At 41.3% G+C, this 24,828-nt stretch overlaps 2 protein-coding genes across 2 annotated transcripts in view; both read right to left on the reverse strand.

The window, feature by feature from the left end:
* LOC117475661 (serine/threonine-protein kinase 4-like) overlaps positions 1-23,586 on the reverse strand; it is a 48,101-nt gene extending 24,515 nt beyond the window's left edge. Inside the window, 10 exon segments of the mRNA XM_034121985.1 lie at positions 7,505-7,715; positions 10,738-10,869; positions 11,380-11,493; positions 11,495-11,518; positions 11,918-12,085; positions 13,309-13,473; positions 13,766-13,880; positions 16,104-16,232; positions 17,042-17,122; positions 23,178-23,586. Coding sequence (XP_033977876.1) covers positions 7,505-7,715; positions 10,738-10,869; positions 11,380-11,493; positions 11,495-11,518; positions 11,918-12,085; positions 13,309-13,473; positions 13,766-13,880; positions 16,104-16,232; positions 17,042-17,122; positions 23,178-23,221 — 1,183 coding nt within the window. The 5' untranslated portion in view covers positions 23,222-23,586.
* The window catches only part of LOC117475663 (nuclear factor 7, brain-like), an 863,632-nt gene that overhangs the window by 734,627 nt on the left and 104,177 nt on the right, over positions 1-24,828 (reverse strand). The window lies entirely within an intron of this gene.

Consider the following 24,828-nt stretch of genomic DNA (forward strand, 5'->3'; position numbering starts at 1 on the left):
TCCCGATAGCAATGAATACATGAAATGCTTTGACAATAAATACATAAAAAAATATCATCTGTAGAAGCCGTAGTACTGTAAAAAGCACGACCAATCATCTGAGCCGGCCCGGCTAAAATAACTGGATGGCCTACCTGCCTGTCAGCCTTCCATCTGTGCACAAACTTATCTCGTGCCCTCATTGGTCATGTGCGCGTTCGTGTGTGTTGGAGGAGGGGCTCTGTAAGGAAGTCTGAAGGAAGAGGCAGATTTTTTTCGGCTGCGTACTTTCAAATTCTAGCGCACTCGAGCTGGTTTCTACATTCTTACCTACCCTACCTTTAAGCTTTGAGTATGGCACGAAGTCGCCATGGCATCGTTTCAATAAGTTGCTGCAATATTAAAACAATCATTTCTGTCCAGAATTGCATTCATTTTCCACCAAGATCTTGTATTGATGATGGGAGTCTTCTTTAGCGCATCCTAAAGAGTCTCAATGGTGCTGAGGTGGACAGGCAGTGTAGTAAGTTATATAATATAACCTGTAAAATACCTGTTACTGCTGCACAATTAATAGAAATGTTATTACATCGTCAAATATGGACTATAGTGCAATATTGAAATGTCCTTAAGCGGAATAATTGGTCAAAATATGTAAAAATATCTGAATTAATTCTACAGACTTAGAATGTGGGCATCTTCTTACAATTAAAATAAAGACACCATAGTAGTTAATAATCAATTTTTAAATAAAAATAATGATGGAAAAATTACAATTTCCTCTTATATTGCGAATCATATCATAATTACTATATCAATCGCCCTATGGGTAACTACATATTCTGTGTGTGAAAGCAACAGATATGAGAACAACAGGAAGTCAGTTCTCGTAAAGTGGCTGATCATTTCCCCACTTATAATATAATACAAAGCTAATGAAGGCAATTAAGGTACAGGTTCAAGACACTTTGAGTATCTTTATTTCAAAGCCTTGCGTCCTCATGGTGTATCGGTTTTTTACCTGTAGGTGTGATACATGTACTTTGACCATTTCCTTTCATAAGACAATTTATGATCCTACTTATGTCACCTTTTCATGTTTATATGGCCTTTACCTTCTTGGTAGTGTCCTGTTTCTTGAGCGACGTTTACTTGGACTAACACTGCCTGGTGATTTGTATGAAAAAATGACCAAAAGCAATTGGACATTTGGACATGATGAACGTCAACGGCGTTGTACTGCAAAATGCAAAGACAGATATAATTCTGGAACATTTTCAACTAGCCCGACTCTAATGTCACTGCAGCTTGATGCAATGTCACATATTCCAAGTCTTCTACGTAGTAAAAGTACACCAATCCTTGTCTTTCGGTCAGAGAGGAATGAGAGTGAACGTGGATTCTACTCACAGAGGCTAATCAGTGTAAATTAAAAGGCTTTTTATAATTCAGGACCATTACGCAAGATCGATATCTGATCCTGATCCTCGCGGCCCCTTCAGCGTCACACTGAGGCCATTAGTTTGGACACACACACAGGCATTCAAAGACACACACAGACACACACACACATTAAAACACACACTGCAGGATATCGGAGTCCTGATGTGATTATAAAGTCTAAATGTTCCTGTGTTAATGCGGTTTGAACTGCAGCAGAGGAGATCTATACTAACTCAATATAAAGACATCAGACAGGAGACAGAGTGTGTGTGTGTGTGTGTGTGTGTGTGTGTGTGTGTGTGCGTGTGTGTGTTTGGTCGGGGTAAATGGATGGATTAAAAATAGACACATTTTTTTACTGTCCATTTCTCAATTTTCTATTCATGATGATTCTTGACTTTTGCAGTTTTTATCTATCTATATATCCATCCATCCATCTAGCCAATTAACCTGTTCCTAATACACTGTTGTAGGAGGGCAATGCATGATGGGAAATGTCCTCACTCACCACCTTAAAGGTCCCATGTCATGCTTTTCCGGTTATTACCCGTCCCCTTGTGTTATGTAGGTTTTTCTGCATGTAAACGGTCTGCAGAGTCACAACCCCTCAAAGTACACCCTGTAGAGAGTAAAACTCTAACACAGAAAAGACCTGTCTATGCTGCCCCAGAACGCCTCGTTGGAGATTTCTCTTTTTCCATTTTTTTCTTCCGGGAACCAAGTGACGTAATGACGACCCAATGTGTTACAAATGGACCAGTCCGCGGAGCCGTTACGTTAGGTCCGCGAAGCCGTCACACACACACACACACACACACACTCAATCTTTTCTCAGCTGCAGCTCCACCGATTTCTCAGCCTGAGACGCGGCGAGGCTGTGAGTCTGTGTGTGTGTGCTCACAGCCAGGCTGCGGGTGTGTGCGTGTGCTCGGGCTGGTTTCGGGCTGGTTTCGCTGTCTCATCGACCCCACGCAGCAACCAGGAAACCACACCAGTCAGCCAGCTCACACTGTCCGCTCCTCGCAGCAGCGAGCCCCGCAACGTCCCGCCAACACGGCACCCAGACCCCACGCAGCATTCTCATCTGTTTGTCATTACTGGTGTCCTTTTCTGGTTGCTAACAAACGCCATTGTAACACATAATCACTGATGTTCCGCTGTAACGGTGGTGGACTCATCAGAACAGAGTGGGCGAGCTGACCAATCAGAGCACACTGGGCTCATAGGGAGGGGGGGGGGCAGGAGCTCCAACAAGCCGTTTAGGACAGAGAGTGAATACACATACTATACAGAGATGCTGGATGAGAAACCAATGTGATTTTGGAAAATTGCACAATATAAATCTATTCTAGTAGACCTCAACAATGGAATTATGATCAGTAGAAATGGCCATGACATGGGACCTTTAATGCTGCTGTACTCCTGTCTGTCTAATTGCAACATGATACACAGGGCGGAAAACAGAAAGCGCACGACAGGGTGGTGGAGGAGTGGGAAGATTGTGACAGACAGCCAGGGGCAGAACAGGAGCCAGAGCGCACACACACACACACACACACAAACACACACCACACACACAAACACACCACACACACACACACACCACACACAACACACAAACACACACACACAACACACACACACACACACACACACACACACACACACACAACACACACACACACACACACACACACACACACACACACACACACACACAATCACACACACACACACACCACACACACACACACACACACACACACACACACACACACAACACACACACACACACACACACACACACACACACACACACACACACACACACACACCTTGCTCATCCTTGCCAACATCACCCAATACATCCAACGCTCACCACTCCCACACTGCAGCCATAACGCTCTGATATCCCTTAATAGATGACACCAGGAGTATTCCTTACGTATTCAATATATTAAACTTTTTTAAATGACCACATATATGTGTTTTTTTTTAATGGAGGGAAAGGGGTCAACAGTAGATTCCACGGAACCTTTTGTAACTGCTGGAGGATTAATAATGTGCAGCTCAGCATTCGTGTCCACTTTTTTCTAGTCATAAATCTGTAATAGAAATGGTGTTTTGGTGAAGGCTCTGAACATTATAATGATATACTATTATGTCTGATGTTTCTTGCAGTAACTTTGATATTAATAGTTGATATTAAAGCCACTTTCTTAAACATATATTGTGCAAAATTAAACCATCAAAACCCACTAAAGAATTGATAAATATAGCCGAGCCCCGGGGCTGAATTATTAAAGACCGTGGTACCGTTAAGCTCCGACGTTATCGGTCTTTTTATCGGTACTGGAGACATCTAAAAAATATGTCATGTGTATTATTGCTACACAAACATTATATTGCAGTTTTAGTGTCGCCAACTCCTTTTCATGCAAAAAGACTGCAAAATGCGTCTATGATTATTTTTTGTATTTTCGATCTTTCCAATCCAGACGAGAGAGATCTCTCTCGCTGCTACATGCAGCAACACACACACACATGGAGGAGATGGCGGAGAGAACGCGCTCCGAGGTGTGGTTAAACTTTACCCGTCTCGATGTGGACAATGCTCGTTACCAAAAGTGCCATAAGAGTTTAGCATGTAAGGGCGGTAACACGAGCAATTTGTCTAAACATTTAGCAAAAGTGCTCCACATTCAGACGGAGAAACGCACCGGGTTCGACTGTCTCTCTAGTGGCTCTGTACCCCCATCCACGAGTAACGTTTCCACGTCAGGTATATTATGTATGCTAGCAGCAACACACGGAGTTAACTCAATGATATAAACATGGGTTAAAGGTTAAAGGGAACTGAGTTATTTATTTTGTTAAATTTTAACTGAGTTATTTATTTTGTTACATTTTCAGCTATTCTGTCATCAGATTATTTAATACGATTTGTTTAAACATTGTTGTTTCTTTTGATGTGAAATATTATTTATTTATTTAATTTAAATAAAAAGCAATGTTAGTTTTGTTCACAATTTGTTTAGTTAGTTTACCTTATTTTTTTCTCCAAAAGAACCGATAAGAGTACCGTTAAAGCACCGGATCGATAAGCGGTATCGATAAAAGTAGTAGTACCGTTATAACCTTAACGATACCCATCCCTAGTTATGAATATGGAATCTTACTTTTTATATTATCCACCCTCTTAGCATATCTATTTTCCTACTTTGTATTGCAACCACAGCAGCAATTTCCCCCAGGATAAACTCAGTTTTATCTTATTTTAAATTAAATTAGACCTGAGATGAGCCCGAGTTCAGGCTCATCTCTTCTGATATCTGTCAAAAAACATTCTTAGCTTGTCATATTATTTGTTCTTATTATTTACCACATGCTTTAAAATACACCACCTAAACCGGAGCAATATAAAAGTGACTGCAATGTGTATACAGGTCACCAGTTCGAGTCCCGGCAAGACCAAGTGCTACCGAGGTGTCCCTGAGCAAGGCACCGTTCCCTACACTGCTCCCCGGGCGCCGTCCACGGCAGCACACTGCTCCTAACACTAGGATGGGTCAAATGCAGAGGAACAATTTTGTTACATAGTACCTGTACTGTGAAATGACAATAAGAGCAATTTATTTGTATTATTATTTATTTATACAGCCTGGAGAGGTTTATGAATGATGTTACCATTACAAGTTCCCCTTAGTGTTTTGAAGTGAGGTGAACTCTTCTATACTGCAGTAAACAATCTGTATGGACCATTGTTGGAGATGTTCAGGGTACTTCCTGGTGGTCAATGTAGTGCTTAGTGAGCTAACCACCTAACGTGCATCAGTGTCTCTGAGAGGAATCCTTTGAGTCCCATCAGGGAGGAGGAACATCTCTCTGAAGCTCTCTAAACAACTCACCTCAAAGACCAACAAACAGGAGAGCTGATTACAAAGCCAGAAACCACTTCCCACAAATCACAGCTTTGGTGCTAAAAACAGGAAGTGATGACACTGATTTACAGATCCTTTACCATCCTGAAAACCAATGTTTGCTACTAAACAAAAGGCAATATAACTGTGGAAGTCATTATCCAACGTTCAAGACCACACACACACACACACACACACCACACACACACACACACACACCACACACACACACACCCACACACACACACACACACACACACACACACACAACACACAACACACACCACAACACAACACAACACTACACACACAACACACACACACACACACAACACACACACACACACACACACACCCACACACACACACACACACACACAAACACACACACACACACACACACATACACACATCAACATCACACACACACAACCCACACACACAACACACACACACACACACACACACACACACACACACACACACACACACACACACACACACACACACACACACACACACACACACACACACACACACACACACACACACACACACACACACACACACACACACACACACACACACACACACACACACACACACACGTTGTCAGTGATGGTCACACAGCACCCTCTAGTGGATAAAAGGGAAACTGCGCTTTGTTATATGTTGAAAATCAGCTACAATTTGGGGGATCTGATGAAGCATCAGCACGTTAAGGGGCCTACACACCAAACTGACACCAAAGAACACGTCCCGACGGAACACGACTGTTGCGTCGCCTCACGTCTCCTGCGTCTTGGCGATGTTTCGCACTAGAACACACCACAAAGACTTGTAGTTGCACGTACGAACTGCGCATGCGTGAGTGGCAATAACTCTCCTTACCAGCAGGCGGCGGTAGTGTGTATTCGTCATTCAAAAGAGGCAACAACCGGAAGACAGACTGCATGATACACCGAGAGAAGAAGAACAGACTGCGTGATATAAACAAACAACAAATAGCGTGTGCGTTCCATGTTCCCTCTACAGCGAGAAGCTCATGGGGCTTTCCTGAACCTGTGTCGAGAGCTGGAGGTAAATGAAATCTCAGATTTGCCTTCTTAATAGTTTGTTTGGGTCCCTCACTTCCGTTTCGCTTCTCATGCACTGACTCGCTAGCTGAACAGCCAATCAGAGTGATTTATTTGGCAGACGGCCTTTGGACGACAGCCTACCGATTCAACATGTTGAATCGGCGGCGGAAGGTGTCGGCACGGCCGAAAAGACACGACGGGGCGGGACACACCAATCTGAGTAGGGCGACACAACGCTCATCGACGGCCAAACATCTATCGACGCTGTATTCAAATTTTCGGCGTCGATAGATGTTGGACCTTTAAATGTCACACTGGTGCCATCACTGATACTAAACAAAAACACACATTTCAACTCACTTAACTTCATATTTCATTGGCGAAGAGCGACAGCGCTCACCAACTACAGCATGTCATAACCACTTCTAATTACAAGACCATTGGTTTGTAATAATGAGTTATGGTTAATCATTAAAGCCAGATGTATTGACAGTCTGTGTGCACACTTCTGTTCCTCATCAGGTTGTTCCTCTTACTCTCGTAAACTGAGAGCCTATTCCTCTTCATGATGACCTTTATCTGAGCGTTGTATCACAGCACATCTGTAGAGGGTTTATTACCAGTGGTGGAAAGGAACTAGGTACAGTAAGAAAGTGGCATGTGATTACATTTTTTACTCTACTACAGGATTCCAATATCTGTAGTTTGTTTGTAGTTTCAAAGTTGTATTTAACTGCCCAGTAGTTTATAAAGCATTTAAAATAAGCTCCACATTTGCCATCTTTGACTTTGACAATAAAGGAGCGACTTATAATTTGAAAAATTGAAAAAATACATTTTAAAATTACCATAGTTTATGAGAATTTGTCCCAAACAAGGCTTTTTAGAATAACAAATTGTGCGCTGGGACTTAGTATTTTAATACATATTGAGCTTTTAACAAATATTGTGCTTCCTACGAATATCGCACCGTTCCATATTCCAATTTCGATGATATTTTTAATGAAGTGTGCAGTCTCATTTCTTCCAAAACTGATCCTTTTTGACTGATAGACTTTATACGAAAGTTAAAAAGTGTCTTACTCTTCATGGTGCCGGCTTCTTCATCGTCCTCATCGTCAGAGTTGATGACCATGGTGCCGAGCTGCGACTGCATGGTGTCTTCGTCGTGATGAGAGATCATCGTTCGGGCCGTCCCGCTGAGCGAACCCGACAGAGACCCTGCAGCTCGGATCGTTCCGGAGTCGCCGGTTCCCGCTCGAACCATCGTGCCCTGATCCACCTCGTCCTCATCCTGACACGGAGCGGGGAAATAACACAGGTCAGAGGTGGAGGTCTGTTAAAGGTCCCCTACTATACTGTTTTTCATCAATATATTATAGGTCTCAGATATATACAGAACATGTCTCTGAAGTGTTTGGCTCCAAACACCAAACAGATCATTGCAGCATTACCCATAATCCCCTCTGTTTCAGCCCTGTTTCCAAAGTGCTGATTCTCTGTTTGTTACTTCAGATGAAAATAAGGAGCCCCTCCCCACGCCCCTCTGAGAGAGATTTGGTTAAAAGAACACAATGGTGCTCTAGGAGGAGATTCAGGTGATAAGGTGGAGGGGGGTTACCTTGGTTGGTGATTGGCTAATGGTTACACAAGACAACACATCATTATGACATCATAAAGTGGCCAAAATCTGATCAGCTCATTTTCAGACAGGTTTTTATATAAATGGATCAAAAAGAGAGAGAATCTTTGTTCCTGAAACTTTCAGAGTCTCTTTACACAGAGGGGACACATGTTGATGTAGAAGAGACATGAAGAAGAGGGGACACATGTTGATGTAGAAGAGACATGAAGAAGAGGGGACACATGTTGATGTAGAAGAGACATGGAGAAGAGGGGACACATGTTGATGTAGAAGAGACATGAAGAAGAGGGGACACATGTTGATGTAGAAGAGACATTGAAGAAGAGGGGACACATGTTGATGTAAGAAGAGACATGAAGAAGAGGGGGCACATGTTGATGTAGAAGAGATATGAAGAAGAGGGGACACATGTTGATGTAGAAGAGACATGAAGAAGAGGGGACACATGTTGATGTAGAAGAGACATGAAGAAGAGGGGACACATGTTGATTGTAGAAGAGACATGAGGAAGAGGGGACACATGTTGATGTAGAAGAGACATGAAGAAGAGGGGACACATGTGATGTAGAAGAGACATGAAGAAGAGGGGACACGTGTTGATGAAGAAGAGACATGAAGAAGAGGGGACACATGTTGATGAAGAAGAGACATGAAGAAGAGGGGACACATGTTGATGTAGCAAGAGACATGAAGAAGAGGGGACACATGTTGATGTAGAAGAGACATGAAGAAGAGGGGACACATGTTGATGTAGAAGAGACATGAAGAAGAGGGGACACATGTTGATGTAGAAGAGACATGAAGAAGAGGGGGACACATGTTGATGTAGAAGAGAAATGAAGAAGAGGGGACACATGTTGATGTAGAAGAGAGATGAAGAAGAAGAGGGACACATGTTGATGTAGAAGAGACATGAAGAAGAGGGGGACACATGTTGATGTAGAAGAGAACATGAAGAAGAGGGGACACATGTTGATGTAGAAGAGACATGAAGAAGAGGGGACACATGTTGATGTAGAAGAGACATGAAGAAGAGGGGGACACATGTTGATGAAGAAGAGACGTGAAGAAGAGGGGACACATGTTGATGTAGAAAGAGACATGAAGAAGAGGGGACACATGTTGATGTAGAAGAGACATGAAGAAGAGGGGACACATGTTGATGAAGAAGAGACATGAAGAAGAGGGGACACATGTTGATGAAGAAGAGACATGAAGAAGAGGGGACACATGTTGATGTAGAAGAGACATGAAGAAGAGGGGACACATGTTGATGTAGAAGAGACATGGGGAAGGTGAATTTGCATAATAGGTGACCTTTAAATAGGGCTGCAGATTTTAGAACAATTTAATGATTTTGTAATTGGGATATAAGTTTCATTATTAGAGGGATTGATCACTTTTTACACATTATTCACATTATTATTGGGGAATAAATTAAAGGGATCATGGTGTGATATGGGAAGAGGATTTATATAAAACAATATTCATTATTAAGTCTGTAGAATAGCGTTTGTAGGCCGGGACTTCTGTGCAGCTCCTCAATACTTCACATATTTTCCCATATTGAGCCTTCACGAAATATTGCATTTACTGCAATTTGGATATTGCACTAATCTTTATTGTGATTCCAATAAACGTACGATTAAAGGTAGGGTAGGTAAGAATGGAGAAACCAGCTCGAGTGCGCTTGAATTTGAAAATACACAGCCAGAGAAAATCTGCCACTTCCTTACAGAGCCCCTCCTCCAACACACACGGACGCGCACATGACCAATGAGGGCACGAGATAAGTTTGTGCACAGATGGAAGGCTGACAGGCAGGTAGGCCATCCAGTTACTTTAGCCGGGCCGGCTCAGATGATTGGTCGTGCTTTTTACAGCGCCACGGCTTCCACAGATGACATTTTTTTTAATGTATTTATTGTCAAAGCATTTAATGTATTCATTGCTATCGGGATGTTAAGAGCATTCCATGGAATATAACACAAAGTGTTTCTGAAGTGAATTACCTACCCTACCTTTAAGTGTGCAGCCCTTCTCTTAAAAGTCACTCAAAACGAACACATAATAATCTTTATATTCTTTTACCTTCTTGATAGTTCAGGGTTCATACACTTTTTCACCAATGATTTTCAATGACTTTTCCATGACCTTTACCTAATTTTCCATGACCAAAATAATTACTCTTTCTCAGCGGTACCACTGAAAATGGTTTATTTTAACATGGAACAGGAAAATAAGGTCTGAAACATGTTGTGCCGATCTAAAACAAATCAAATAGGCTTACTAGCTTCTACACGCTAAAGCAACTAAAATCTCTCATTACTATACGATACAGTATTTATTATCGTTATAGTATTACTATTTCGGCGATTAGATAAAACGTAAATTATATTTGATGCAACTTTAGTTACATTTCCATGACTTTTCCAAAACTTTGGGAAAAATATTGTTTTCCATAACTTTTCCAGGGCCTGGAATTAGCATTTTGAATTTCCATGACTTTTCCAGGTTTTTAATGACCGTAAGAACCCTGATAGTTTTTAAATCAGTTTAAATGTCTGATTATCTTTTCATATTCAGGTTTCTTGTGTATCTTGTCACAGAGTATGTGTTATTTCTGAAGCCATATGTTCTCATTTTGATATAATACTGATAGTGTGTGTACCGAGTTGTCGTCGTCCTCTGCGTCCTGCTCCCTCTGCTCCGCCTCCTCCTCTTTCTTCAGTTTTATTTCCATGGCGTCTGTGATCAGCGCTCGCAGGACGGAGCTGGGCTTCGCTGCCTTGATGAAAGGATGCTGGAGGAGGGAGAGAGAAAAAGAGAGACAGATAGGAGGTCAATTAACTGTGAAAGGTGTGGGGGAAACTTCTGAAGCAATTGGAGTCAGGATTCAGAGAGACAAGAGGAGAGCTGGAGCTTTGATGGCAAACACTGAAAGTTTATTTGGAGCTTCGGCCGGAGAATTCACAAGACATGTCACGGGCCACGGTTTGACCACACGGTAGAGATGCCACAATCTATTCTGAAGAGCCCTCCTGTAGCTCCAGGGTTGAACTAGTTCAGAGTGTAATAATCAACATTCTTAAATAGAGAGACTAAACAGCTGAGGACATTATTCCCCAACAAAAAGGACATTGTTTGTGTTGTTTTGGAGTACACATACAAGAAGCAAAGGGCTAATGTAATAGCTGTAAACAGTAACATGAACATTTCAATTAAAAAAATGAACGTCCTGAAATCAGAGGGTGTTTTTAATCCTTCTACATCCACAGTACAGGTTCAGTAGTGGAGTTGTATTCAGTGTTACCTGTAGTAGCTTTGTGGCAGTCGCTCGGTTTTCAGGGTTTTTCACCAAACACTGGCTGACGAAGTCTATAAACGCCGGAGACCAGAGGTCGGGGTTCCTGCAGGTCGGGGGGGGGGTTAGTGGGAATCATGAAGATCGCCTGGAGAGGAAAAAGAAACTCAGTAACTCAAGCTGAGAAATACTATACAGCAGCGGTTCCTACCCTTTTACAACTCACTTAAGAATCTAAAAAACTGTTCGCGGCCCACATTCAACCATAATCAATACTGATTGGTCGATTCAGAACAAGTGACACGTTGTTAATCCAGTAGAACAGACCGTTGCTAAGGACTGTAATGACCGTTGCTAAGGAGGATAAAGAAAGAGAAAGGAAAGGAGGTTCAAATAAAATACATCTTAATAATGAAATGTTTTGCAGATTATTTGGCGGCCCACTTGCAATGCGGGCCCACAGGTTGGGAACCGCTGCTCCTCTCCAGTATATTTCACACATCTATGATTCCCCTTTATAAACCCAAGCTCTTTCCCCCCTCCTCACCCTCATGGGATGGATGTCAGCGTATGGAGGTTTCCCCTCAGCCATCTCCAGAGCCGTGATGCCCAGAGACCAGATGTCCGCCACACAGTTGTACCCGATCTCCTGGATCACCTCCGGAGCCATCCAGAAGGGCGTCCCGATCACCGTGTTCCTCTTGGCCATCGTGTCCTGAGGAGGAGAGCTCATTAAATCTGAGATCAATATTATAAATACTTGTCTGACTGTGGAGACGATGTAAAGAGCTCCCAGAAAACACAACGACAGAGAACGTGCTTATAGTTTAACCTGTTGAGCCCTGAGCCTGTTTTCCAGGTCTCAGGCTCGAAAATGACATTCCCAGAACAAATGACCATATCCTCCCTTCTAAAAGGGTTAAATTAATCATCTTTTTTCTCAAAGCAATGATAAACCTGTGAGTTGGATGTAGAAAAGTCAGAATCAATATAGATATTTTTTATTTTAAAGTAAATTCAGATTGAACATAGTAAAAAAGTGTAAATTATAGTGTCCGTCCAAAAAGAAAACATTACTTATAGTGAAAACCACCCTTGAATGATGGGATAGTAGACTAAAAGCTTTAGGAATCCAAACTATAACATATAATAAGTACCCTGTATCAAGATTGATGCAAAACAAGCGACATTTGACCTTTTTAGAGAGGTTTAGCAAAAAAAAAACACCTCTGGGGTCATTTGTTTGTGCAGATACGATAAATAATAAGGGCATTTTAACGTGAATTATGTGCTAAGTGCGTTAACATTTTTTCGCTCAGGGCTCATTTAGACGCTTCTTGTGAGACTTGTGTTTTGTTTCAGTAAAAATGTTTCATATCGTCAGTTAGCTGAGTTTCTTCCCGTTAAGTGGGTATGACACATTCATAGGTTTTTAAATGTTAAGAAGCCCTGAGACACAGTTTCTTGGAAAAAAACAGGTTAAAAGGCACTGTTTGACTGCCTAATTAAACACAATGCTATTTTTACGTACTACGTTTCAACGACTCAAAGGTTGATGCTAAATGTTTTGTTTGACTAATAGATTAATTGATTTATTATTGCAGCTTTAATCACATTAGTTCACTCGTTTTGTAAAAATGTTATCTGGATGTTGTGCAGAGCTCATTGTTATTCTGACTCTTTTACGGGGAAAATCTGCATTTTGGTACGAGGGCGCACCCCGAGAGTAAATATTGCTTTTTATAATTAAAAAGCAATATTCACATTATCATTGAAAAATATATTAAAATGATAATAGCAGAATTTTTAAAAGGAATTCTGGGCCAAACAAGGATTTCTCTGTAAGTCTGTAGGATACTGTTTTTAGGCGTGGACTTCCACAATACTAGATCCAGTTATTTTCACATATTTCACTGATGATATTTTATAATTACTCACTGTGAGTTGTCCAGCGACCCCGAAGTCTGCGAGCTTGGCCTGGCCCTCGTTGTTCAGCAGGATGTTTCCCGCCTTGATGTCTCTGTGGATCTTCCTCATGAAGTGCAGATACTCCAGACCCTTCAGAGTCGACTGCAGGATCGCCGCCATCTCCTCCTCGTTAATCTGCAGCAATATCACACAGAAAGGAATGTGCATACAAGGAGTTTACCTTAGTGTTACGTTTCATATGAAATTATGAAAATTATTATGCAATAAAAGACAATAATACAATACTTTAATGTAATAACAGACAATGAGAGACACTCATAAACATCTGAAGTTGAGGTGTGTGTGTGTGTGTGTGTGTGTGTGTGTGTGTGTGTGTGTGTGTGTGTGTGTGTGTGTGTGTGTGTGTGTGTGTGTGTGTGTGTGTGTGTGTGTGTGTGTGTGTGTGTGTGTGTGTGTGTGTCCTCACCGTCTTGTTTCGTAGTCTGATGATGTCGGACACTGATCCGGCTCCGCAGTACTCCATGACGATCCACAGGTCGCTGTTCTTGAAGTAGCTGCCGTAGTACCGCACCACATGAGGGCTGAACACACACATTAAACACACATATTAAAACACACACTCACAATACAAAATATCAGTGTGTCATCAAATAAAGTCACTTGTCAGTTGTTGTTGTTGTTGTTGTTGTTTCAGACCACTTAACATGTCTAGTTGCTGTACATAAAGGGTAATAAAATCATCTATATAATAAGTCAGGAGACGTTAAATGCAATGGCTTCACAATGTTTGTGTTATGTCTTTCATGCTTCTACCAGAGGCCTGTACTACGAAGCTGGTTCAACCTAACCTGGATATGTTGGAGTTAGCCGGTTGGCCCAATCCAAAACATACGCGCTCTCGCTAAACTGTACTACAACGCCGGTTATCAAGTGGATCGCTCAAGCCAGCCGTGTCCTATCTAGTTAGGTGCGTGTTCACATGAAAGGGGTGGTATTTGGAGCATTCGACCAATCTCAAACACGGAGAAGCGTACTGACAGCGCAGCGTCATACTTCCTGAATGAAAAGTGAACTTTAATATTAGACAAATATGAAGAAGTTAAACTTTAAACATCCATGACTTAAAACACTTTATCCAGGATCAAAGCCACATAACTGCACCTGCAAGGTGAATACAGCTGGTAACAGAAAAAGTGTTTGAATACGTACATTAACAGGTTTATGAAATCACTGCCCCGTCCAAGACACGATCTGACTTTAATTACATTTGACTCGAGTGTTTCGTCAACTTAATATGTTGCTTAAAATAATACTTCTGCATACAGTATGTGACACTGTGAGTGTTGCACGGCCAGATACGGCTCAAGAAGCTGACTCAGATAAGGAAATATATGATACATTATGATGTGATATGATATGAATGATAATGGGACACATCGACGTCTGCACTCACAGTGCCGCGGACTGTACGTAATGTTACTCTGATCCGGTTCCTTATGTTGTGGCAGATATTTAAGTAAGCTTTCTTAACGCTAATGTTATAATAGTCAGATTGCTCTGAAGATGGGAGGGGATATTCTATTAATTTTCACGTTCACACAGTCAGTTGATTTTTGCCGGCCGTCTTTCCTGCAACGGCAGTTTTTCTGTATTTCCTCTATCCTGTAATATGAATTGATAGCTTTAAACTCTGCACACGGAGCTCTGATTGGTCAGCAGGCGGTGCTTTCACTGAGTTGATCTCTTAGCCTGCCACCTAACCTCCTCCCGAGCAGGTTAGCCGCTCAGCATCAGTTACCATGGAGATCTAGCCCGCTAAAAAGAGAACCAGCGTCGTAGGACCGGAAAGTCCGAGTTTTCCCTGAAGTCAGCCGGCTAAGAGAAAATCCAGCTTCGTAGTACAGGCCTCTGATCACACATCAACAGCTTTATGTAAACATATAAATCAGATTTTAAAGTGAAACTGAAAGACTAAAACTCAAAATATTCAAGATATCTCGGCCGCAGCTTCACAAACATACTCATTGTTCATCATAAGCAAACGTTTCCTTGTTACATTTCTAAATATAAACTGGTGAGTGTTTCCCCGTAGAGGTGTTGTATGTGCATGACACAAGCCGTTTGCTCTCGGGGAGAGGGGGAGGTAAATGTGGGAAAGCCCCCCAAAAAACAAGTTTTTTTTTTTAATGTCTCATTGTTGTTTCCACTGTGGCAGCAACGCTAACAAGATCCTTCGGACATGAGCTTTTTGAAAACTGAATGTAATGATTATTAAGTCTTTATGTCTGCTGTCACCAAACAATAACAACTTTAAGGGAAGTGTGTTTTTGTTTGTTAAAATTACTTAAGAATCAGTAAAGTGTGTTTGATGAAAATATGCTTTATTTTAACTTATGTACCTCATGACACACACACACACACACACACACACACACACACACACACACACACACACACACACACACACACACACACACACACACACACACACACACACACACACACACACACACACACACACACACACACACACACACACACACACACACACACACACACACACACACACACACACACACACACACACACACACACACACACACACACACACACACAACACACACACACACACACACACCACACACACACACACACACACACACACACACACACACACACACACACACACACACACACACACACACACACACACACACACACACACACACACACACACACACACACACACACACACACACACACACACACACACACACACACACACACACACACACACACGTTACCTGTTGCACTGCTGCATGATGGAGATCTCCTTGATGATCTCCTGGAGGTCGGACTCCACAGGAACTTGTTTGATGGCCACGATCTCTCCGGTCTCTTTATAGTGGGCTTTAAACACACAGCCGTACGACCTGACGAGAGAGAAAGAAAGAAGATGAGTCAATAAATAGCTGGTTATTGACATGAACCTCACTGACATCATTCTGTATCAACTTATAAGCATCACCAACCCTTGGCTTACACTCAAATGTCATAAAAGCTGTTTTATGCTTATTTCACCCTCATCGTAGTTCAAGTTAAAGAGTCACCTTAAAGTGAATGACCTCATCAGCATGCAAGATAAAGACAGGACTGTTTACTGAATGGAAAAAGTGAAATAGTTTATGCTGTTTGTGATTGTAGTATTCTGCTTTCAAATCTCAAAAGGAATATCCCTCTAAAGTTAAAGATTATCGAACAATAAACACATTTAGGATCATTCGTGAAGCATGAGGAACTATTGTCTATCAGCTGTGAGCATCTGTCTCTGTGAAAGTCTGTCCTTACATTATTGCCTCATTCCTGTCTCACTCACGCCTTCATTTTCACACAATTCACACAACAGCAAAATTAAGTGTCATTATGGTGGCTGGTGATTGGCTTATGCTACTAAATGACACAGTGAGAGTTAGATCCACTGGACGGGCGTTTAGTGTCGCATTTTGTCAAGAAACGAGAGCATCAGCAAGTGACGAAACCACTGCGTCAATCAGCCGCCGTGAACAGGAAGTGTGTTGAGAAACAGGAAATGAAGAGACAGTGTTTATGTTGATGAGCTCCAGAGAAGGGAGGAGCAGTGAGGGAAGAGATATGTTTGAAATACAGACACACAGATAATATATGGAAACACATACTGTATGAACCCACACAGTTTAAATAGAGAGAGGGTAAAATAACTCACCCCTCCCCCAGCTTCTCCAGGACGTCGAATACTTCCTCCGGCTGCTTGGTGAGGCTGTCCTCGCTCAGCTTCTTCAGCTGTCTGAAAGAGACAGAGACACATGAAGGGGACGTTTTAGTTCATGTTAATATTCAGGGAAGGGCTGGGGAATATGGAGAAAATCTAATATCACAGTATTTCTGATGAAAAACCTCGAAAAAGTGATTATTTGTACTTCCTGTTATGTCTTACATTTAGCTTATTCTTGCAACTTAACTCGACCATTATGTCAATTCAACTATTTTATTCCTTCTCTCTGTTCATGTTCAGTCTTTGAATCGATATCAAGACAATATTCAAGGAAGGGTTTTTTCTAGAAAGATACCGTATATGAGGTGATACTGTGCCGCTGATCTTGTTTATAAGATATATCAATTCTCTCGAGAACATGGCGCTCGTATACAAGACGGACGTAAACAACAACGTGACGTCAGAGCTCCGTAAAAACAAAGCTGTCTCTGCCGTCTGACGCTCTATTTGACACCATTTTATATATATTTGGAGTAATTATACCGTCTTTGAGGAACAGAAATATTGTTTTCTGGCTTCACTTTAACATTTTACGGGGAAAATGTGCATTTAGGTTCAGACAAAACCCTGCATATTGTAAGGTTTACCATTGGTGCTTGTCACAGAATGACATCAGTAGTAATGAAGATATAATGGCTAAAAGGGTAATAATAAAAACAGTCAGGTAAGTTCAGACGTTATGATATCTGTAAAATGGGAAAGAGTGTCTTGTTTTGACCAATCATAAGAAATCTATAGATTATCAGCTTTCAATGATATTTAAAATGGTAGATCTTCACATTTAAGTGTCATTTTAGTTTGATTTCTGGGATGGATGATAAGCAATAATGACGGATAAATCAGCCATACATATTTGCCAAATTAAAGTAACTTTTTCTTACATGAGTTAAACAATAATAAAACATCTTGAAATTCCAATATTTTATGAAGTTCCTTTATGAAGGAATTGAACCGCTAGTATCACCAGCAGTCTTTATGGACAGTCAGGACGTGCAAACTGAATACATCTCAGTATTTTGTAACCATCCGTCCACATCTGCTCTCTCCTGAGTCTGAGCAGAACTATAAAACTCCTCCAGATGTTTGACAAAGTTTAGACAGGATAGAAATAGCCTCAGCTTGTAACTAAAATAGATCCAAAGACGCCCCAGATGCAGCTTGTGACAAAAAAAGACAGATATTAAATCAAGTCGAATCAAAGACACGTTGCTCCTCCACTCTCGCATTGTATTTTTGTTAAGAAGCCTGTACTATATAAAGACTTTTGGATTTATGAATTAGTTCTTTCATATTTGTATCAGATTATCTATCTATTATGTGGGAAATAACTTCCTCTGATGATAAAAGTACAGAATCAACAGTCCACCTTCATCTGTTACAATCTTTCTTCTTCCTTTATTAAAGGGGCCCTACTCTACTCATTTTGTCTCTACTTTAAAGAGTCCTCTCCTGCTGATGTTCAGGTGTATATCAGTATGTAGTGTCTCTACTTTAAAGAGTCCTCTCCTGCTGATGTTCAGGTTTATATCAGTGTGTAGTGTCTCTACTTTAAAGAGTCCTCTCCTGCTGATGTTCAGGTGTATATCAGTATGTAGTGTCTCTACTTTAAAGAGTCCTCTCCTGCTGATGTTCAGGTGTATATCAGTATGTAGTGTCTCTACTTTAAAGAGTCCTCTCCTGCTGATGTTCAGGTTTATATCAGTGTGTAGTGTCTCTACTTTAAAGAGTCCTCTCCTGCTGATGTTCAGGTGTATATCAGTATGTAGTGTCTCTACTTTAAAGAGTCCTCTCCTGCTGATGTTCAGGTGTATATCAGTATGTAGTGTCTCTACTTTAAAGAGTCCTCTCCTGCTGATGTTCAGGTGTATATCAGTATGTAGTGTCTCTACTTTAAAGAGTCCTATCCTGCTGATGTTCAGGTGTATATCAGTATGTAGTGTCTCTACTTTAAAGAGTCCTCTCCTGCTGATGTTCAGGTGTATATCAGTATGTAGTATCTCTACTTTAAAGAGTCCTCTCCTGCTGATATGCAGGTGTATATCAGTATGTAGTGTCTCTACTTTAAAGAGTCCTCTCCTCCTGATGTTCAGGTGTATATCAGTATGTAGTGTCTCTACTTTAAAGAGTCCTCTCCTCCTGATGTTCAGGTGTATATCAGTATGTAGTGTCTCTACTTTAAAGAGTCCTCTCCTGCTGATGTTCAGGTGTATATCAGTATGTAGTGTCTCTACTTTAAAGAGTCCTCTCCTGCTGATGTTGATGTGACCATATTCAGAAACGTTGGGATTTGAGCCTTTGCAGACAATTTACATGCACATAAAACACACTACAGGAGAGGGAGAACCCTAAAATAGGAACTCTTTAAACAGTTATTGTTTCAAGCATTTTAATCTTTTATTGCTAGTACCTGCTAGCTGGTAGGTCAGACTTTATTCAGAGAAGTTGTTGTTAGATAAACAAATATGGGAATAGATCATGCTTCTTCTTTTGATTGATCCTTTGTTTGTTATCATTTTGTCGGCAGTCGTAGATGCATGAAGAATGGCAAACTATATGTTTTTATATTTGAAAAGCTCTGAAAAACATCGGAATGCATACTAGTCTTTCTGTCTGTCGAGCGGTCACTTGATGACAGAGCGTCTGACTTTCTTTGAGCTAAATGTATATCTGCCACATGTCAAACTGCGTGGACTTGGATCCAGAACCTCCGGAGAAACAGATCTGAGTCCTGCAGCAGCCCATAATCTGCTTTTCATCTGGACTCTGTGAACTTTCCATAAAAGCATGTGTGCATCTGCTGCGAACGAACGAACGCACGCACGTATATATATATATATATATATATATATATATATATATATATATATATATATATATATATCCACTGCGCCACACGCCTCCCAATGATCTAGCTGTTTGAGGAGGAAACAGTGGAGGAGTGAGTGGACGTGATAAAGGACAGGCTGTGTTTCACAAACATCCTCCTGATAAGCGGACAGAATAGGAACTCCTCAGTTCCTCACTCAAACACATCCAACAAACTCAATGAAAGTTTGTAAAGTGAACCTCTCATATCGAGCTTTCCTTTGGTCTCTCAGGCCCCACTCACACGGGAACGTTTGCGTTTATGCACAGTATGCGTATTCAAAAAAGTCTTCCGTTCACATGCATTCGTTTCATTTAACGTGTCTGTTCAAACGAGGCCGCTGGAAACGCTGTAGTACATATGCCGGGACTGTAAGTGGCGCTGTAACTTCCGCCAAAATACACCAAAAGCAGCGAAGAAGAGCAGCCCGAGCAGCCCCGCAACAATGTTGCCATGGCTACCCTTCTGTTTAAGCCCCGCGGTGTATTTAGCAACATGTAGTTCATGTAATTCTCCATGTCCACTTGTTGCTGATGGTTGTGGTAGAGGAGCTGTAGATGTTGCACTAATATCTGTAGCATGGTCAGTAGCAGTAGCACTAGCAGTAGCTACTGACAGGAGGAAGTGTGTGTGGCGATTGCTGGTATTCAGCGGGATATAGTCATTTCCTCAGCATATGGATAAATGCAACGGGGAAGTTAACTGAAAGAAACCGAATCTGTGGATATTGCATCGACCGACCAAGAAGCACGTCTCCGTGGAGAGGACGCGCTCAGAAAGAGAGATATTCTCTACAAACACCGGGTGAGATCGCTCCTTTGTCAATATAATGGATCAATGCATGAAATCTGACTCTGTTTATTTTGTTTAAGGAGTATATTGGGCGTTAACAATTCTGGTTTGCCTTTTATAATATTATTTCATTCAAGAACCCCCTGTGCGTTTAATTAACACAGCTATTTTTGATAGTTGCTACAGCAGTGAGCAGGAGAGGTGGGGAGAGGCGGGGCTATCGCTATTTTTTCAGGAAATATTCGTATCGAGGTGATTACACGGACTCGGTTGACCCCCCAGAGCGTTTCGTTTGCAAATCTATCCACCTTGGGACCCGTTATCGTTTGTGGGGTCAGTTTCTATCGGCCTCGTGTAAATAATAGGGCTATACGCACGCGAAACTATGCAGATACAAGCAGTTTTCTCCTCGTGTAAACGGCGCCTCAGACTGTGCTGAGGTCTCTGATTCCTCACACCTCTGTCTTCACACCTGATACACGAGTTAATGCACCTCACTGAGCAGGTTGAGATAACCCTGCACAGATTAAAGCAGATTAAGTCAAAGTTTGCAAACAGAATGAAGGCATTAAGGGCATTACATTGGATCAGCAGGGCTTTGATAGAGAGAACTCTCAGGGATTTGGTACAGAAGAGGCTAATTCAATAGGAAGTGGACTCGTGTATAACAAGGTGTTTATCTATGGTTCCTGAATGAATGAGAAGAAGAAAGTAGACAATATCTCTTAGCGCAGGTTTACAAAATCACTTCCATGAGCCAGGAGTTTCAGAGAGAGCTGCCATATACATTGAAGTATATAGAAATTACATCACAGAACAGCGAGACTCATAGATATCGTAGAAAGTAGGGATGCTCCGATCGCCAATTTTGGGGCCGATCACCGGAATCAGTATCGGCCGATACCGATCGCCGATCCGATCGAGTGGGCGGGGCCTATGGGGATCTTCCATTTAAAGTGATGTTTAAAACTCAGTTAATGGGGCTCAGTTAATGGGGCTCATTCACTGGCGCTTCCACAAACAACAATAATATATACATATATAACATAATAATTACATTCAAATGAAGTACATTATTCAAGTTTACATTAACTTTGGATAATAACACGGGAGAAATGAGCGGAAGCGCTCTCTTTTCCTCTCTCCTGACAGCCTGTCAGTATCTCATGAAGCTCACTGATCCAGTGTGTGTTTTGCTCCGCTCACCGGTCCGTCACAGCGGGTGGAGCTGCAGGATTTCTGCTTCACACACGTTGCATTCCGCTATTTTATTGTCTTTTTCGGACACCTTCAAATACTGCCAGACCGGTGAAGCCATTTTGGCGAGCTTGTTTTGCCGCACACAGAGAAAAGTGTCATGTATTTTACGTCATAATTTTACGTCATGCGATCGGCTCTCGCGATCGGCATTTTTAGAGAGCACCGATCAATCGGCAGAGAGTGAGTATCGGCCGATATCGATCGGCGGCCGATCGATTGGAGCATCCCTAGTAGAAAGGTTACCTGAAGTACATTTTCAGAGCCAATTTGGTACTTTTTACTCCACAAATGTAGTGACTAGCTTAAAAATAAACCATGACGTATTATCATTATCGGTTAAGCTACCCAGCAGCAGTATAGCAAGTAATCGAAATGATCCCCACCTTTACCTTTAAGTGCTACATTGACATAATGCATTGTGATATTTTTCAATCTGATATGGGCCAGACTGGAAAACGAGTACTTTTGGTACTTTCCGTGTAGTTTGATACTAATACTTTTGTACTTTTACTGAAGTACAACTTGAATGCAGGACTTTTACTTGTAACAGAGTATTCCTACACTCTGGTGAGTCTACTTTTCCTTCAGAATAAGAACTGAGTGCTTCTTCCACCTTTGCTTCCACCTGAGTAAATGAGCTTTGTTACACTTCACCTTTATATAAAACACTCAAAAGCTGCACTAAGGTGATTTACCTGGTGTTAGGCACATCTTTGTAGTACAGTATTTTATCTGATATATATATATATAATTGACTTCTTCTGCTTACTTGCACACTTGTCTTGCATCTTCTTGGACTATTTGTATTTGTTTTATGTCTTAATATATTTGTTGGAGGAGCCTGGGACTTCAGATGTCAATGTATTATACACTGAAGCTGCTGTTTATATGACAATAACGCTTTGAATCTTGAATGTCCATCCCACCTGCAGCACCACAAACAGCAGCCAGACAACATCAACATTTTGTTTGTTTCTATTTCTATAAGTTGTTAACTGTTTATTTGTATATATCTTTACTGTATTTGCACTATTCATAGTTATTGACCGAAAACAAGTGCCTTAAATGTAGTAAATTGTAAAGGATTGATAAAAAAAAACATCACAGGTTGAAGATGAATATATATTTTCATTATTAGCATATATTTACCTGCGAGGGTGGCTCCTCATCTGCACTTTATCCTTATTCTCCATAATGTTGTCCTCTTCTGGACCCCCTTTCTCTGTAGAACTTGACGTGAACAACTCGATGCTAACTGACGCTAACGGATGCTATTAATACCTTTAAACTACCTTGTGGTCTGTTAGCTCGCTAAGCTAAGCTAAACTAAGCTAACTGTTAGCAGCACTGTTACAGCAGCTCCTGTCGCCCGTTAGCCGCTGAAAACACACCGTTCGGTATTCATTCTGTAACACGGGTTTCACAGACGGTACAGACTCCTCTCCGGTGTTGTTTCCCCGCCTCTGAGCTCATCCTCCTCTGGTGTCTCGGTAACTTTGGACTTGTTTCGCAAACCACTCGGAAGACGTTTGAAAATAAACCAGGAAGTGATCGTGAGGAGGCGGGCAGACAAAGGGTGCAGTTCCGAGGAGCGGCCGCTGGGGGGCGACAAACTGACACAATGCAAAGACTCACAGAGCAACAATGTCATAATATAGAAGAGTCTATGGTCATAGCACACTTCATTTTAAAAGTCAATTTTTTTAAATAGTGTTGTATCCTTAGTTCCATCCATCAATTAATCAAAGTTGATTTATATAGCCCAATATCACACATTTTACTTTTGTCTCAGTGGACTTTCAAAGGTGTTGGGCGGGGGGGAATTCAGGGTTTTTTTCCGGTTTAAAAAAACCCTTCCATTCTAACAACAAAACGGTTATCTCGTTTGGGAAATCCAGCTATGACTTAGTCATTTCTGAACCGTCGAACACAATTCAGCTGTGGCTGAGAGGAAGAGCTGTTGTCATTGAATCAGAAAGTGGTGGGTTCAATCCCAGCCATGCCGTTATCATGTTGATTTAACCTAGTGTGTATTGTGCTGCTTGTTACATTTCTGTGTTCTTACTGCTAGTGGAGAAGAGCTAATAAACAATTATATTTAGCTCTTGAGGGCTCTGGAGTGAAGTGTACTTCTTGCGCCAAATCCATCAAAGTCATATCAAAGTTTATTTATTTAGCCCAATATCACACATTTTACTTTTGTCTCAGGGGGATTTACAGTTTATACAGAACATGAATACGCCGGAAATTCCCAGTGCTGTAATCTTAAAAAATATTTATTGAAGAGAGAAGAGTCACTGTGTTTCTCCTCGCACTTTGTACAACTTGACCCAAAGCTTCCAAATAAAAGGGGGACTGGTCAGAGGAAGGGAAATAAAATATTATAGCAACTCAAAGATATTGTTAGAGGCACATGCCATGCACACAACTTTCAGAGCAATTGAAAGTACATTTGTTATAAATATTGTCGTATCCACAGAATACAAGGCTACCAAGCAGAACAACATAGTGTGAAACACTCTTAGAAGGGATGTGTCAAAAATGACACAATATGTGTTGAATTTCAACACACCTACAGAGTGTGCTCAGGGACAACACGTGTTGTGTTAATTTATGTGTAAATCATTTTACACACAAAATGTGTTACATGCCCCTAACACACAATGTGCACATTTTACACATTGTGTGTCATAAATGTGTAACCAAGATGAACACTCATTTGTTATTTCTGCACATTTTGTGTTATATTTCTTTAACCAGAATTAACATTTGAATGTGTTATATCTGCACATTGTGTGTC

This window comes from Trematomus bernacchii, unplaced genomic scaffold (genome assembly GCF_902827165.1).
Source record: "Trematomus bernacchii unplaced genomic scaffold, fTreBer1.1, whole genome shotgun sequence".
Classification (NCBI taxonomy): Eukaryota; Metazoa; Chordata; class Actinopteri; order Perciformes; family Nototheniidae; genus Trematomus; species Trematomus bernacchii.